The 14,395-nt window shown below is 46.0% G+C and overlaps 1 protein-coding gene across 7 annotated transcripts in view; it reads right to left on the bottom strand.

The window, feature by feature from the left end:
* Positions 1–14,395, bottom strand: part of PAPPA2 (pappalysin 2) — a 201,065-nt gene that overhangs the window by 22,516 nt on the left and 164,154 nt on the right. For all 7 annotated transcript variants that reach the window (XM_069981707.1, XM_069981709.1, XM_069981705.1 and 4 more), the window contains 2 exons: positions 7,629–7,842; positions 6,579–6,741 (listed from right to left, as the gene is read on the bottom strand). In XM_069981707.1, coding sequence (XP_069837808.1) covers positions 6,579–6,741; positions 7,629–7,842 — 377 coding nt within the window. The remainder of the gene's footprint in view (positions 1–6,578; positions 6,742–7,628; positions 7,843–14,395) is intronic.

The raw sequence follows: 14,395 nt of genomic DNA, 5'->3' as shown, positions 1-14,395 counted from the left end.
GCACATAGAGCTGCGTAATGTCCACATGAGTCCTCCGCCATCCGCCACTCATCGATATTCTATGGATCTATCCCACAGCTGGGATGATCTAATGGCTCAGCCGCCACCGCCTTCTCCCCCCACAATGGAGAAGTAAATACAGAATATACAAGACCGTTTCAATGCATCGAATCCGATTGGATTCCAAACACGTATCCTGGAATCAATACTCCGCCAGAGGGATGCACAGATGGAGAGGTGAAACCAGTTCGCTTGTGCCCGGTCTTTAATTGGTCCCATTATAATTTCTGGTATTTGTGCACAGACAACGGGCTCGGCTGATGGGGTTTGGGGTTCGGTTTGGTTACATTCTACAAAATCTTTACATCGTGGAGAACTCGCTGCGAATCTCAAAGCGTTTGTTTAACTATCTTGAAGCGTTGAGCCTCGGGATGCACAATTACCACACTACACGGCTTCTATGGAAATCGGGATCTCTTACCATACCGGCATAGCTGGAAGCTGCTTTATGGAAATGAATGGAAACTCTTAGAGGAGAGAATTGCAGGGATAACTTCTAGGACCCATGCAGGCAGCCATTTACGCCTTCCTGTCTCACTGTAGGACACTTCGCTTTATCTACTTATCCAAGTCAGATCCTAAGGCACAAAGCCAATTTATCATGGACGTCGTGTCCCTTATTCATCTATCACTATGCGGCTCTTCCGATGCCCATACACCTGTAATAGGTTCAGCCAACATCTACCTCTTACACATGGACCCCTACTGATCCTGAGAACAGGGGAGACTCCTACTGATTCCAAGAACTAGGGGGGGCCCTACTGATCCTGTTAAGGGGGGGCTACTGATGCTGATAATGGGGGTACTCCTATTGATCCTGAGAATGGGGGAGAGCCCTACTGATTCATCGAATGGGGGGACCTCTACTACTCCTGAGAACGGGGAAACCCCTGCCGATCCTGAGAACAGGGGTACCCCTACTTATCCTGAGAACGGGGAAACCCCTACCGATCCTAAGAAAAGGGGTATCCCTACTTATCCTGAAAACAGGGGGGGACCCCTACTAATCCTGAGAATGGGGAAACCCCTACCGATCCTGGGAACAGTGGTACCCCTACTTATCCTGAAAAGGGGGGGGGCCCTAGTAATCCTGAGAATGGGGAAATCCCTATCGATCCTGAGAACAGGGCTACCCCTTCTTATCCTAAGAATGAGGAGGACCCCTACTTATCCTGAGAAAGAGGGTGACCATACTGATCCTGAGAATAGGGGGAGGGACCCCTACTGATCCTGAGAATGGGGATTCAATCATAGAGCGTTCCATTCATTGCGGGGTGATTGTGCCCCTGTTCTCCTGATCGTGTGGACCCTCATAATCAGCTCCTAAAGCAGAAGTCTGGTCTCAGACATTTTTTCAAAAGGGGAGGAGGTGGCTGAACATAACACTATGCACCTACCTCCCCGGCGTCAACTCTGAGGTCCGCTGTCCTCTGATCCAGTTCCCGGTTCCTCGGCCGTTGACTGTGTGAGTGGGTTGACACTTCACAATCCAGGTCCCTACTCAGACCAGGAAGTGGCCGCGGGACCAGGAACCTAAGTGAAGGACAGCGGACCCCAGCGCTGGAGCCAGGGAGGTAGGTGCATGGTGTTATGTTCTGCCACCTTCTCCCAGGCTCTTTGTCCGACCCTGGACTTCTCCTTTAAGCCCTATCCATAATAAGCTGAGACAGGAATACCCCTGGAGGCTGGGTTCACACTACGTATATTTCAGTCAGTATTGTGGTCCTCATATTGCAACCAAAACCAGGAGTGGATTGAATACACAGAAAGGATCTGTTCACACAATGTTGAAATTGAGTGGATGGCCGCCATATAACAGTAAGTAATGGCCATTATTTCAATATAACAGACGTTGTTTTAAAATAACAGCAAATATTTGCCATTAAATGGCGGCCATCCACTCAATCAACATTGTGTGAACAGAGCCTTTCTGTGTATTTAATCCACTCCTGGTTTTGTTGGCAATATGAGGACCACAATACTGACTGAAATATACGTAGTGTGAACCCAGCCTATAGCTGCACTGTTCTTATACCATATATCTGTGTATTTCTCTAAGGAAATCAGAAGCATTTTAGTTATCCAAAAAAACGTATCCACAGTAAATTAAAGCAGAAGCCACGATACAAGAGTAAGAGTCCCCGAATCTCCAGAGCCAGAATCGCGCACTGGAAGCCGTTGTGGGGTTTTTGGCAGCAGATCAGCAGCGTCCTCCTGTCCCATCCTGCAAGCTGAAGGGCTCTACACGGACAAGGAGACGTCTTTCCTCCATGCGCCAAAGTATCACTAGATGAGCAGAGAAGATGAGTCAGTATGATAGCGCAGCCGCCATATGACAGCGCTCTAGAGGAGGCAGGAGGACTCGATGGATGAGGAACATGGGATCTCTCCAGATGAGATGGATTCATTGCTTCTCTCCATACAAAATATACAGAAAAACAAAGCACAAGACCTGCAAATATAATACAAGTGCTGCCGAGCAGATAACGTGACATGGAGGTGCCACAATTCTACCAAGCAATATCAAGCAATACCAAGACACTATTGTAAGAATACCATCACCAAGTGAGCCAGGGTCACATGTACTATGGCCGCTGCACCAGAATACTGGATCTAACTCTACATAGCGAGATATAGTCAGGGGCCCCGAAAAGGATAGAGGCAAAAGGCACTGATGGGGCACAATGCTGGTAAGCCGGCTACCAGTGGATGTAAACCTAGACTAGACAGTCTAAACACACAATTTATCAATGAAGAAGAAGATCATAAGAATATTTGGACCATGCATGAGGTTTGTCCTGGACGCGGCCCCTTAGAGATGTTAGTGAACTTGGCAGCAGAGTAAGCGGCCGGGATCCATCAACAAACTCCGAAGACTAAGTAACCCAATCCCATGGATGAGGTCCACCGCACCGAGAAGGATACTAACCCACAGACAAGATAAGACGCTAAAGGACCCCATACACTTCATACTGATCCCAGAGCCTCCCCATCGAGAACATACATGGCCATGTGTATGGGGAGGTATCGGCACCATCACAGCTCTTGCAGGTTTATGGGCATCTTCGCTCTCTGATACACTGCGGCTCAGCTGAAGCTTTTGTATATTTCTCCTATATACCTTTCTGTTATTTATAGCCCTATAGAGATGGAGCATCCAACAGGACATACAGCAGCTGATAAGTACTGGAAGACTGGAGATTTTTAAATAGAAGTAATTTACAAATCTGTATAACTTTCTGACACCAACTGATATGAAAGAAAATATTTTGTGCGAGAGTTCCCCTTTAAGGGGTTAAGCTGGTGCTACATGACTATCAGTAACAGGACAGTATTACTGGAAATCATCATAAACTTGAATCTACTTTGATCTTATTTGTAGCTAAGACGTCTTACACATTGAGCAAACAGCAGAGGAGAGCAGCAAGTTTGGGCGATGCAGTGAGCGGAGGAGGCTGCGGCGGTGCACCTGCTCGCCAACCCATGAAGGTCGCTGGAAGGTCGGCCGCCACTTTAATGAAGGATAAAAGGGACGGAGATCTGAAGTCAAAGCTTCCGCCGGCTGATGAAAGGAGGAAGGTCCATATGCTGAACGGTGCGCCAGACTTCCCTTTGTGAGTCCCTACCTCTTGTAATCCAATTTAGAAGATTTAAATGACTGATGGTTTTAACGCAGATGAGGGACACAAAGTTCAATTAAAAATCTCGTTCGGCACATTGTGAACTAAGCACTTCTAGCAAAGGTGCGAAAAACAAATTTATTCCAGCACTCTCATCACTGTCACAGATAATCAACTTAATTAGGTGTTAATTATGTTTCCCTGTTAGAATGAGATGTGACTCTATGAGGAGACAATGCGAGCGGCTTCTCCGCCATCCGCCATTCCTGCCTCCACTATATATATATGGAGCCGCACACCGCGGCGGACTCCATCACAGGAGCCGCCTCCTAAGAAGAAAAAATCCCACTTTGTGCTGGATGAGCAATTTGAGAAAGTAACACGTTCTGTATTATTCTATCTTCCGCACCTGCAGAATTGCTGATACTCCGGAGGCCGCAGAGCTCATCCCTGCTGGAGAGCGAGAATATTAGGTTACCGGCCGGGGTTACCGGGTCAATGGAAGAGAGCCGAGCTGTTATCTCAGCAAAAGGAGAACATTAGAGCCGAGCTGATCAGCACCCGCCTGACACTGACCCTTAAGGTTACGACCTGACACCGACCCTCAGGGTTACAACCTGACACCGACCCTCAGGGTTACAGCCCGACACCGACCCTCAGGGTTACAACCTGACACTGACCCTCAGGGTTACGACCTGACACCGACCCTCAGGGTTACAACCTGACACCGACCCTCAGGGTTACAACCTGACAACGAACTTCAACATTACAACCTGACACCGACCCTCAGGGTTACAACCTGACACCGACCCTCAGGGTTCAACCTGACACCGACCCTCAGGGTTACAACCTGACATCGAACTTCAACATTACAACCTGACACCGACCCTCAGGGTTACAACCTGACACCGACCCTCAGGGTTACAACCTGACACCGACCCTCAGGGTTACAACCTGACACCGACCCTCAGGGTTACAACCTGACATCGAACTTCAACATTACAACCTGACACCGACCCTCAGGGTTACAACCTGACACCGACCCTCAGGGTTACAACCTGACACCGACCCTCAGGGTTACAACCTGACACCGACCCTCAGGGTTACAACCTGACACCGACCCTCAGGGTTACAACCTGACACCAACCCTCAGGGTTAATACCTGGCACCAACCCTCAGGGTTACGATTAAGGATGAGCGAACCGTCGGACCAAAAGCATCTTCGCTCAGTTAGTATGCCTGCAATGCCTGCGATCCCGGGTGCATAGTTGCGCTACCGGGAATCTGCAGGCAGGATCTTCCAGGATATGTATCTTGAATTCCCTGGAAGATCCCGGCCGCAGATTTCCGGGAGCGCAATTATGCACCAGGCATCGCACTGGAGTGAGCGGCTGCCGGACCAAAAGTCTCGCTCATTTCTAGTTACGACCTGACACCGAACCTCAACATTACAACCTGACACCAACCCTCAGGGTTACGACCTGACACCGACCCTCAGGGTTACGACCTGACACTGACCCTCAAGATTAAGACCTGACACCGACCCTCAAGATTAAGACCTGACACCGACCCTCTGGGTTATGACCTGACACCAACCCTCAAGGTTACAACCTGACACTAAACCTCAAGGTTACGACATGACACCGACCCTCAAGGTTACAGCCTGGCACCGACCCTCACGGTTAGAGATGACCCCTGGAAATCCCAGAAACCTTATAAGCTAATATCTGCCAACTGGTAAAGCTGCTTGGCTTGTAGATTACTGAACTACGGTGACAAATGACAAGATCAGCTCGGTCAGTATCACGTACAATGTTACATACATAAAAAAAGTGCAAAGTGAGGCATCAAATAGAACGCAGGTGGTAAGTGAGGCGGAATTAGAAGTGTTTGAGCCCATGTGCACAGGATGGTGAGAACACTATATACTGGATATAGAATTATAAACTGGTTGTCTTTTATGGATTGGTATAGTTATATTTATATGAATTGTTTTTTATGAATCATATGGACTAGTATGTATATGTGGATTGGTATTCTATGGATTTTTTAATTATTTTTTTATGAATCTAATGTGAATTATGCTGTCGATACCACCATTATTGTGTAAACTTTGCACTGATGTGTATAGGGTTAACTATCCTGGAGTAGGAAGTGGGCCGCCTCTTCCTTTGCCCAATTGTCATTCCTTGTTGTATTTAAGTATGGTTTGTGTCATGAGCAAACTATGTATGTCCTGAATCTGACGAAGGGGCGCCATTGCCCTGAAACGCGTTGTTATTGGACTGAATAAATTGTGTTTTAGTGAGAACATTGGTATCCATAATATCTTTCTGTGGTGAGCGCAATCTATTGTCGTCTATGTCCATGAGTCTTGCTGTAAAGCATGTCACTAAATGCTGTTAAGAACAGCCCAGGCAATATGGCCGCCCCTATAACAATATAGAAAAAGGGGAAAGAAAATGTAAATTACTGTCAGAAAATAGAAACAGATTAGAATAAAAGAACAAGTTTAAGGATCTGACTCTGATCAGTAACAGAAAATCTAGGCGACACCTTCCCTTTAAAGTCATAAACTTTGCTGTTTTAGAAAGTAAAAGGATTATTCAGCTTTTTTTCCCAACCCAGTTTCATGACCCAATGTCGATGAAGGTGCCGGCGCTGGGCGGGGCCAGTCAGTGGATTGTGATGAGATGCTGTGTGGGTGGATCTGGGTTCTGGGGGGGGCGGCTGTGAATAGAATCATCCGGATTAGCATAGCCTCAGCACTGTGCTAACTGAATTATTACTGATCATTAATTCTGCTACAATATTAATACAGCACAATATCCGCATTACTGGCGCACAAGCTGCCGATCTATCACATAGAGAATGAGAAGGAAGAGAAATCTCCATTACTGTGTAGGACGTGCAGTACAGTGTGCAGCGGCTGTCCACCTCCACGCCGCGGGTGCAGTTATACAGGCCCCGGAGGATGAGGGGCAACGGGTCACATGTGATGGGGATGCACCGCCCGGCCGCCCACACGCCCGTCTGCAGACAGTGAATCTTCAGGAACTTCCTGCAAAACATAAACAGGAAAATAATGGAGCCGCAGGGTAACATCGGCCATAGACACCGGCCGTCAGATGGCCAAGTAGCCATTGGTTTGTAGTATCTGTATGTCGACGAAAGAAGAATCCACATATATATATTTATCCAGTCCATGTTATAGTGTTACTGTGGTGGGTCTCGGCAATACAAAAGAGAAGCAATGGTGACTGTAGATGTGATATCTGATGATCCAGCATGGTTCCCTAGGGTACAGCCCAGCAATCAGGGGGCCCGGGGGCCCACTCCTGCAATACACTGGGCAATGCACTTGCAGCACCCGGTGGTCAGGTCGGCCTTCTTGATGCTACAAATGTCCTTTTAGCTTCCAGCTTTCCTGATGAGCCCTTGCATTTAAATGTTAAAGGTCATGACTACACTTGAAGGGGGAGATTTATCAAAGGGTGTAAAATTTAGACTGGTGCAAACTGCCCACAGCGACCAATCACAGCTCAGCTTTAGGCAGTGCTGAAAGGAAAGAGGAGCTGTGATTGGTTGCTGTGGGCAGTTTGCACCAGTCTAAATTTTACACCCTTTGATAAATCTCCCCCGAAGTGTTTGTGGTCAGTCGGTTGGGGCCCAATTGAAAGTTTGCTAAGGGGCCCGGCCATGTCTAGTTACACCCTTGTAGCCGCATATATATTTGCATCTGGGGCCTTCGTGTCTATAGATTCTTATGGATCCCCAGAGGAGATGATGACTACAACCATCTTGGTGCCGCCGGCATTCCCACCCCCAGGCGTATGTGACCTATATGCCTGATATGGATGTATAATACGGGGATGATGGGTCATGTTACATAATAGATGACCATGGATCACATGATAACATGATACAGGATCCCAATCCTCTACTAACCTCCTAGGACGCCTCTCTGACACCTCCGCCACGTGGTATCCCAGCTTACATCTGTATCTGCAGGTGGAGCCCACGTCATGGTTACCCAGATGGCAGCGAGGGCTGAGGAGCCGGGCATTGGCGATGGCTGGTGGAGAATCACACTCGATCTTACAGTAACCTTCCGGAAGAGACCAATGGCCGTCCCACATACACGTCACCCACCGGCTCAGACCTGAAACCCAAAGAGATGCCTGTAGAGACGTGTAACACCGTGTATTGTCCTAAAGCTTTACCCAGTGACATCACAATCTACTATGGAGATGATACTGCGTTCCCGCTGACATCACCGATGGTGACAATACTCATCCATCTTATTTTATACTATCTCCCTCCATAACTATGTGCAGAGCAGCCAATCTCTGATTGTAAGAGCTCCGACCGCCGTCACCCTGGTCAGTCAGCGGTACGGCGTCCATACTATACAGCCGTTGGCTCTGATTACATGTGTAGAGATGGTGACTGGTTACTGCAGATCAGCGACCGTCCAGGGAAGATGAGTGACAGTAACTCGGTATAACGGGGCCATCTGCTTATTGGCAGCAAAACCCCTTTAACTCAATCCTCCGGTCCATCTCCTCGCTGCGGTCGCTGACAGTCTCATTCCTTTATTACCTGGCAAGTTTTGATTGGTCAGACGCTGACTGATCGCTATAACGAGTGAGGAGAGAAGCGAACAGCTGACTCTTCTATCCCCACTCTTCTTCTATCCCCACTCTTCATTGACATTGAGATTTCCAGCTTGGTACGTAGGGTCGAGGAGAAGGAGCTCCTCATTGAGATCTCTTTTAAGTTGAGTTTATGCTGTCTACTCCGCTTGAAATTCTGCCTGTCCCATTAATTCAATGGGATTTCTCAAGCTCAATCCACCATCCGCCAAACGAACTGAATCAATGGGACAGGCTGAATTTCAAGGGGAGTACACAGCGCTAATTCTGCTTAAAATTTCTGCCTGTAGTGTGAACATACTCTCAGGGTCTGGATACCCTTTACAATACAGATGTAGTCAGGGTAACTTGTTCCCTGATACAACAATTGTGGGAGCTATGTTAAGTCAATTAGAAAGTCAAGTTAAACGCGTTAACACCGAGCATAGGAGGGAACGGGACCAAACACTGATCATACGAGGGAACGGGACCAAACACGAGAGTAGGAGGGAACAGGACCAAACACGAGAGTAGGAGGAAACAGGACCAAACACTGATCGTGGGAGGGAACAGGACCAAACACCGAGGGTAGGAGGGAACGGGAGCAAACACAGAGAGTAGGAGGGAACGGGAGCAAACACAGAGAGTAGGAGGGAACGGGACCAAACACTGAGGGAAGGAGGGAACGGGAGCAAACACTGTTCGTAGGAGGGAACGGAACCAAACACCGAGCATAGGAGGGAATGGGGCCAAACACTGATCGTAGGAGGGAACGGGACCAAACACGAGAGTAGGAGGAAACAGGACCAAACACTGATCGTAGGAGGGAACGGGACCAAACACTGATCGTAGGAGGGAACGGGACCAAACACTGATCGTAGGAGGGAACAGGGCAAAACACTGATCGTAGGAGGGAACGGGACCAAACACTGATCGTAGTAGGGAACGGGACCAAACACTGAGGGAAAGAGGGAACGGGACCAAACACTGAGGGAAGGAGGGAACGGGAGTAAACACTGAGGGAAGGAGGGAACGGGAGCAAACACAGAGAGGAGAAGGAAACAAGACCAAACACTGAGCGTAGGAGGGAATGGGGCCAAACACCGAGCGTAGGAGGGAATGGGGCCAAACACCGAGCGTAGGAGGGAATGGGGCCAAACACCGAGCGTAGGAGGAAACAGGACCAAACACAGAGCCTAGGAGGGAATGGGGCCAAACACCGAGCGTAGGAGGGAACGGGAGCAAACACCGAGCATAGGAGGAAAAAGGACCAAACACAGAGCGTAGCAGGGAACGGGACCCAACACCGAGCGTAGGAGGGAATGGGACCAAACACAGAGGGTAGCAGGAAACGGGACCAAACACCGAGCGTAGGAGGGAACGGGACCAAACACCGAGCGTAGGAGGGAACGGGACCAAACACCGAGCGTAGGAGGGAACGGGACCAAACACCGAGAGTAGGAGGGAACGGGACCAAACACCGAGAGTAGGAGGGAACGGGACCAAACACAGAGCGTAGGAGGGAACGGGACCAAACACCGAGAGTAGGAGGGAACAGGACCAAACACCGAGAGTAGGAGGGAACGGGACCAAACACCGAGAGTAGGAGGGAACGGGACCAAACACTGAGAAAAGGAGGGAACGGGACCAAACACCAAGAGTAGGAGGGAACGGGACCAAACACCGAGCGTAGGAGGGAACGGGACCAAACACCGAGAGTAGGAGGGAACGAGACCAGGCAGAAAGATTCCACGGCCTAATGTTCCCTGGGTCAGTGCTGACACTTAGGATCATGACCTTATTATAGGGCAGCGTATAGATTTAGGTTTATTCGGTTTGGAGTATGGACGCCACATAATGAGAATGTCCTGGAATCTACAGGAATTATAGTAATGAGAATATGTCGCTGTCTACATTAAGAGAACAGGATGGTGTTCCGTATTCAGCAATTAGTCCTCAGAAATGGTTCTATATCAGGTATATATATATATATATATATATATATATACAGTATATATATATATATATATATATATATATATATATAAAATTGTTGGTGTGACTGTAATCGCTGTCACTGTTATATAACAGGATATAAAAATAGAGGATATCATTAAGCTTCCGCCTCCGCCGCCTCGCTGACCTTTCCCACCTTCATCCTATAACGATGTTTATTTTCTATTTCTTCATATATTTCCTTATTTGTATATAACAATTATACTATAAATGTAACTATGGAAACAGAGCTCCACCAATCAGATGACAGCAGGGACGGATCTGTCAGAAGACGGACGATAATGCCGCCTGACAGATCCTACTAACTACAATCAGCTTTGCTGCCTTTCCGCCATATTACTTTATGCTTTTTTTTCCAGAATTCTTGACAGAATCTGCAACGTTGGTTTCAAACAGAACGTCCAACCAATATGTGTCCATAGCCTCAGTGTGGGGGGAGCAGCAAACCATATCGGAGCTAACAAGGAGTCCTCCACTAATACAATCAGCAGAATTTATCATCACCTGTCTCTCCCCTCCAAATTCTTCTTCTTTCAAATCAACTGGTGTCAGAAAGTTAAACAGATTTGTAAATTACTTCGCTATAAAAATCTCCAGTCTTCCAGTACTTATCAGCTGCTGTATGTCCTGCAGGAAGTGGTGTACTCTCTCCAGTCTGACACAGTGCTCTCTGCTGCCACCTCTGTCCATGTCAGGAACTGTCCAGAGCAGGAGAGGTTTTCTATGGGAATTTGCTGCTGCTCTGGACAGTTCCTGACATGGACAGAGGTGGCAGCAGAGAGCACTGTGTCAGACTGGAGAGAATACACCACTTCCTGCAGGACATACAACAGCTGATAAGTACTGGAAGACTGATTTTGATATAGAAGTAAATTACAAGTCTATATAACTTTCTGACACTAGTTGACAAAAATAAAAAAGATTTTTGCCGGAGTACTGCTTTAAAATAGTTAATGATGCATAAACAGTGAGGTGGATGCTGACGCCGGCCCTGGATCCATAAACAGAGAGGCAGGATTACGGGAGACCTCTGGGAGTACGGGAGACCTCAGACCCCCTACACAACCGCAGCGCCTCCAGAATCTTTCTCTCAATCACTGCGGCGGTATTGGAGGAATGAGGTGAGTAATTCTGCTTGTGTGCGTGGTTGTATATAAGTATGTGTGGTTGTAGATAAGTGTGTGTAGTTGTAGATAAGTGTGTGTGGCTGTAGATACGTGTGTGGTTGTATCTAAGTGTGTGTGGTTGTAGATAAGTGTGTGTGGTTGTAGATAAGTGTGTGTGGTTGTAGATAAGTGTGTGTGGCTGTAGATACGTGTGTGGTTGTATCTAAGTGTGTGTGGTTGTAGATAAGTGTGTGTGGTTGTAGATAAGTGTGTGTGGTTGTAGATAAGTGTGTGTGGCTGTAGATACGTGTGTGGTTGTATCTAAGTGTGTGTGGTTGTAGATAAGTGTGTGGCTGTAGATACGTGTGTGGTTGTATATAAGTGTGTGTGGTTGTAGATAAGTTTGTGTGGTTGTAGATAAGTGTGTGTGGTTGTAGATAAGTTTGTGTGGTTGTAGATAAGTGTGTGTGGTTGTAGATAAGTGTGTGTGTGGTTGTAGAGCAGTGTGTGTGGTTAGAGATAAGTGTGTGATTGTATATAAGTGTGTGTATGGTTGTAGATAAGTGTGTGTGGTTGTAGATAAGTGTGTGATTGTATGTAAGTTTGTGTATTGTTGTAGATAAGTGTGTGGATGGCTGTAGATAAATGTGCATGGTTGTAGATAAGTGTGTGTGCTTGTAGATAAGTGTGTGTGGTTGTAGATAAGTTTGCATGGTTGTATATAAGTGTGTGTGGTTGTATATAAGTGTGTGTGGTTGTAGATAAGTGTGTGTGTGGTTGTAGAGCAGTGTGTGTGGTTAGAGATAAGTGTGTGATTGTATATAAGTGTGTGTATTGTTGTAGATAAGTGTGTGGATGGCTGTAGATAAATGTGCATGGTTGTAGATAAGTGTGTGTGCTTGTAGATAAGTGTGTGTGGTTGTAGATAAGTTTGCATGGTTGTATATAAGTGTGTGTGGTTGTATATAAGTGTGTGTGGTTGTATATAAGTGTGTGTGGTTGTATATAAGTGTGTGTGGTTGTATACTGTATAAGGCTGCGTTCACACTACGTATATTTCAGTCAGTATTGCAACCAAAACCAGGAATGGATTAAAAACACAGAAAGGCTCTGTTCACATAATGTTGTAATTGAGTGGATGGCCGCCATTTAATGGCAAATATTTGCTGTTATTTTAGAACAACGGCTGTGGTATTGAAATAATGGCCGTTATTTACTGTTATATGGCGGCCATCCACTCAATTACAACATTATGTGAACAGAGCCTTTCTGTGTTTTTAATCCACTCCTGGTTTTGGTTGCAATATGAGGAGAATACTGACTGAAATATACGTAGTGTGAACCCAGCCTAAGTGTACATGGTTGTAGATAAGTGTGCGTGGTTGTATATAAGTGTGTGTGTGGTTGTAGATAAGTATGTATAGCTGTAGATAAGTGTGTGTGGTTGTAGATAAGTAAGTATGGCTGTAGATAAGTGTGTGTGGTTGTAGATAAGTGTGTGTGGTTGTAGATAAGTGTGCATGGTGGTAAATAAGTGTGTGGTTGTAGATACATGTGTGGTTGTATATAAGTATGTGTGGTTGTAGATAAGTGTGTGGTTGTATATAAGTGTGTGTGGTTGTAGATAAGTGTGTGTGGTTGTAGATAAGTGTATGGCTGTAGATAAGTGTGTGTGGCTGTAGATAAGTGTGTGTGTGGTTGTAGATAAGTGTGTGTGGTTGTAGATATGTGTATGTGGTTGTAGATAAGTGTGTGTGGTTGTATATAAGTTTGTGTGGTTGTAGATAAGTGTGTGTATGGTTGTAGATAAGTGTGTGTGGTTGTATATAAGTGTGTGTGGCTGTAGATAAGTGTGGGTGGTTGTATATAACTGCATGTGGTTGTATATAAGTGCGTGTGGTTGTATATAAGTGTGTGTGGTTGTAGATAAGTGTGTGGTTGTAGATAAGTGTGTGTGGTTGTAGATATGTGTATGTGGTTGTAGATAAGTGTGTGTGGTTCTATATAAGTGTGTGTATGTAGATAAGTGTGTGTGGCTGTAGATAAGTGCGCGTGGTTGTGGATAAGTGTTTATGGCTGTGGGTAAGTGTGTGTGGCTGTAGATAAGTTTGTGTATGGTTGTAGATAAGTGTGTGTGGCAGTAGATAAGTGTGTGTATGGTTGTAGATAAGTGTGTGTATGGTTGTATATAAGTGTGTCTTTGGTTGTAGATAAGTGTTTGTGGTTGTATATAAGTGTGTGTGGTTGTAGATAAGTGTGTATGGCTGTAGATAAGTGTGTGTATGGTTGTAGATAAGTGTGAGTGGTTGTAGATAAGTGTGTGTGGCAGTAGATAAGTGTGTGTATAGTTGTAGATAAGTGTGTGTGGTTGTAGATAAGTGTGTGTGGTTGTATATAAGTGTGTGTATGGTTGTAGATAAGTGTGTGTATGGCTGTAGATAAGTGTGTGTGGTTTTAGATAAGTGTGTGGTTGTAGATAAGTGTGCGTGGTTGTAGATAAGTGTGTGTGGTTGTAGATAAGTGTGTGTGGTTGTATATAAGTGTGTGTATGGTTGTAGATAAGTGTGTGTATGGCTGTAGATAAGTGTGTGTGGTTTTAGATAAGTGTGTGGTTGTAGATAAGTGTGCGTGGTTGTAGATAAGTTTGTGTGGTTGTAGATAAGTGTGTGTGGTTCTATATAAGTGTGTGTGGCTGTAGATAAGTGTGTGTGGTTGTATATAAGTGTGTGGTTGTAGATAAGTGTGTGTTGTTGTATATAAGTGTGTGGTTGTAGATAAGTGTGCGTGGTTGTAGATAAGTGTGTGTGGTTCTATAGTAGTGTGTGTGGTTGTAGATAAGTGTGTGTGGTTGTATATAAGTGCGTGGTTGTAGATAAGTGTATGTGGTTCTATATAAGTGTGTGTGGTTGTAGATAAGTGTGTGTGGTTGTATATAAGTGTGTGCGGTTGTAGATAAGTG

Source organism: Dendropsophus ebraccatus, chromosome 8 (assembly GCF_027789765.1).
Source record: "Dendropsophus ebraccatus isolate aDenEbr1 chromosome 8, aDenEbr1.pat, whole genome shotgun sequence".
Lineage (NCBI taxonomy): Eukaryota > Metazoa > Chordata > Amphibia > Anura > Hylidae > Dendropsophus > Dendropsophus ebraccatus.
The sequence above is the reverse complement of the archived record's forward strand: the minus strand, read 5'-3'. Positions and strand labels throughout refer to the sequence as shown.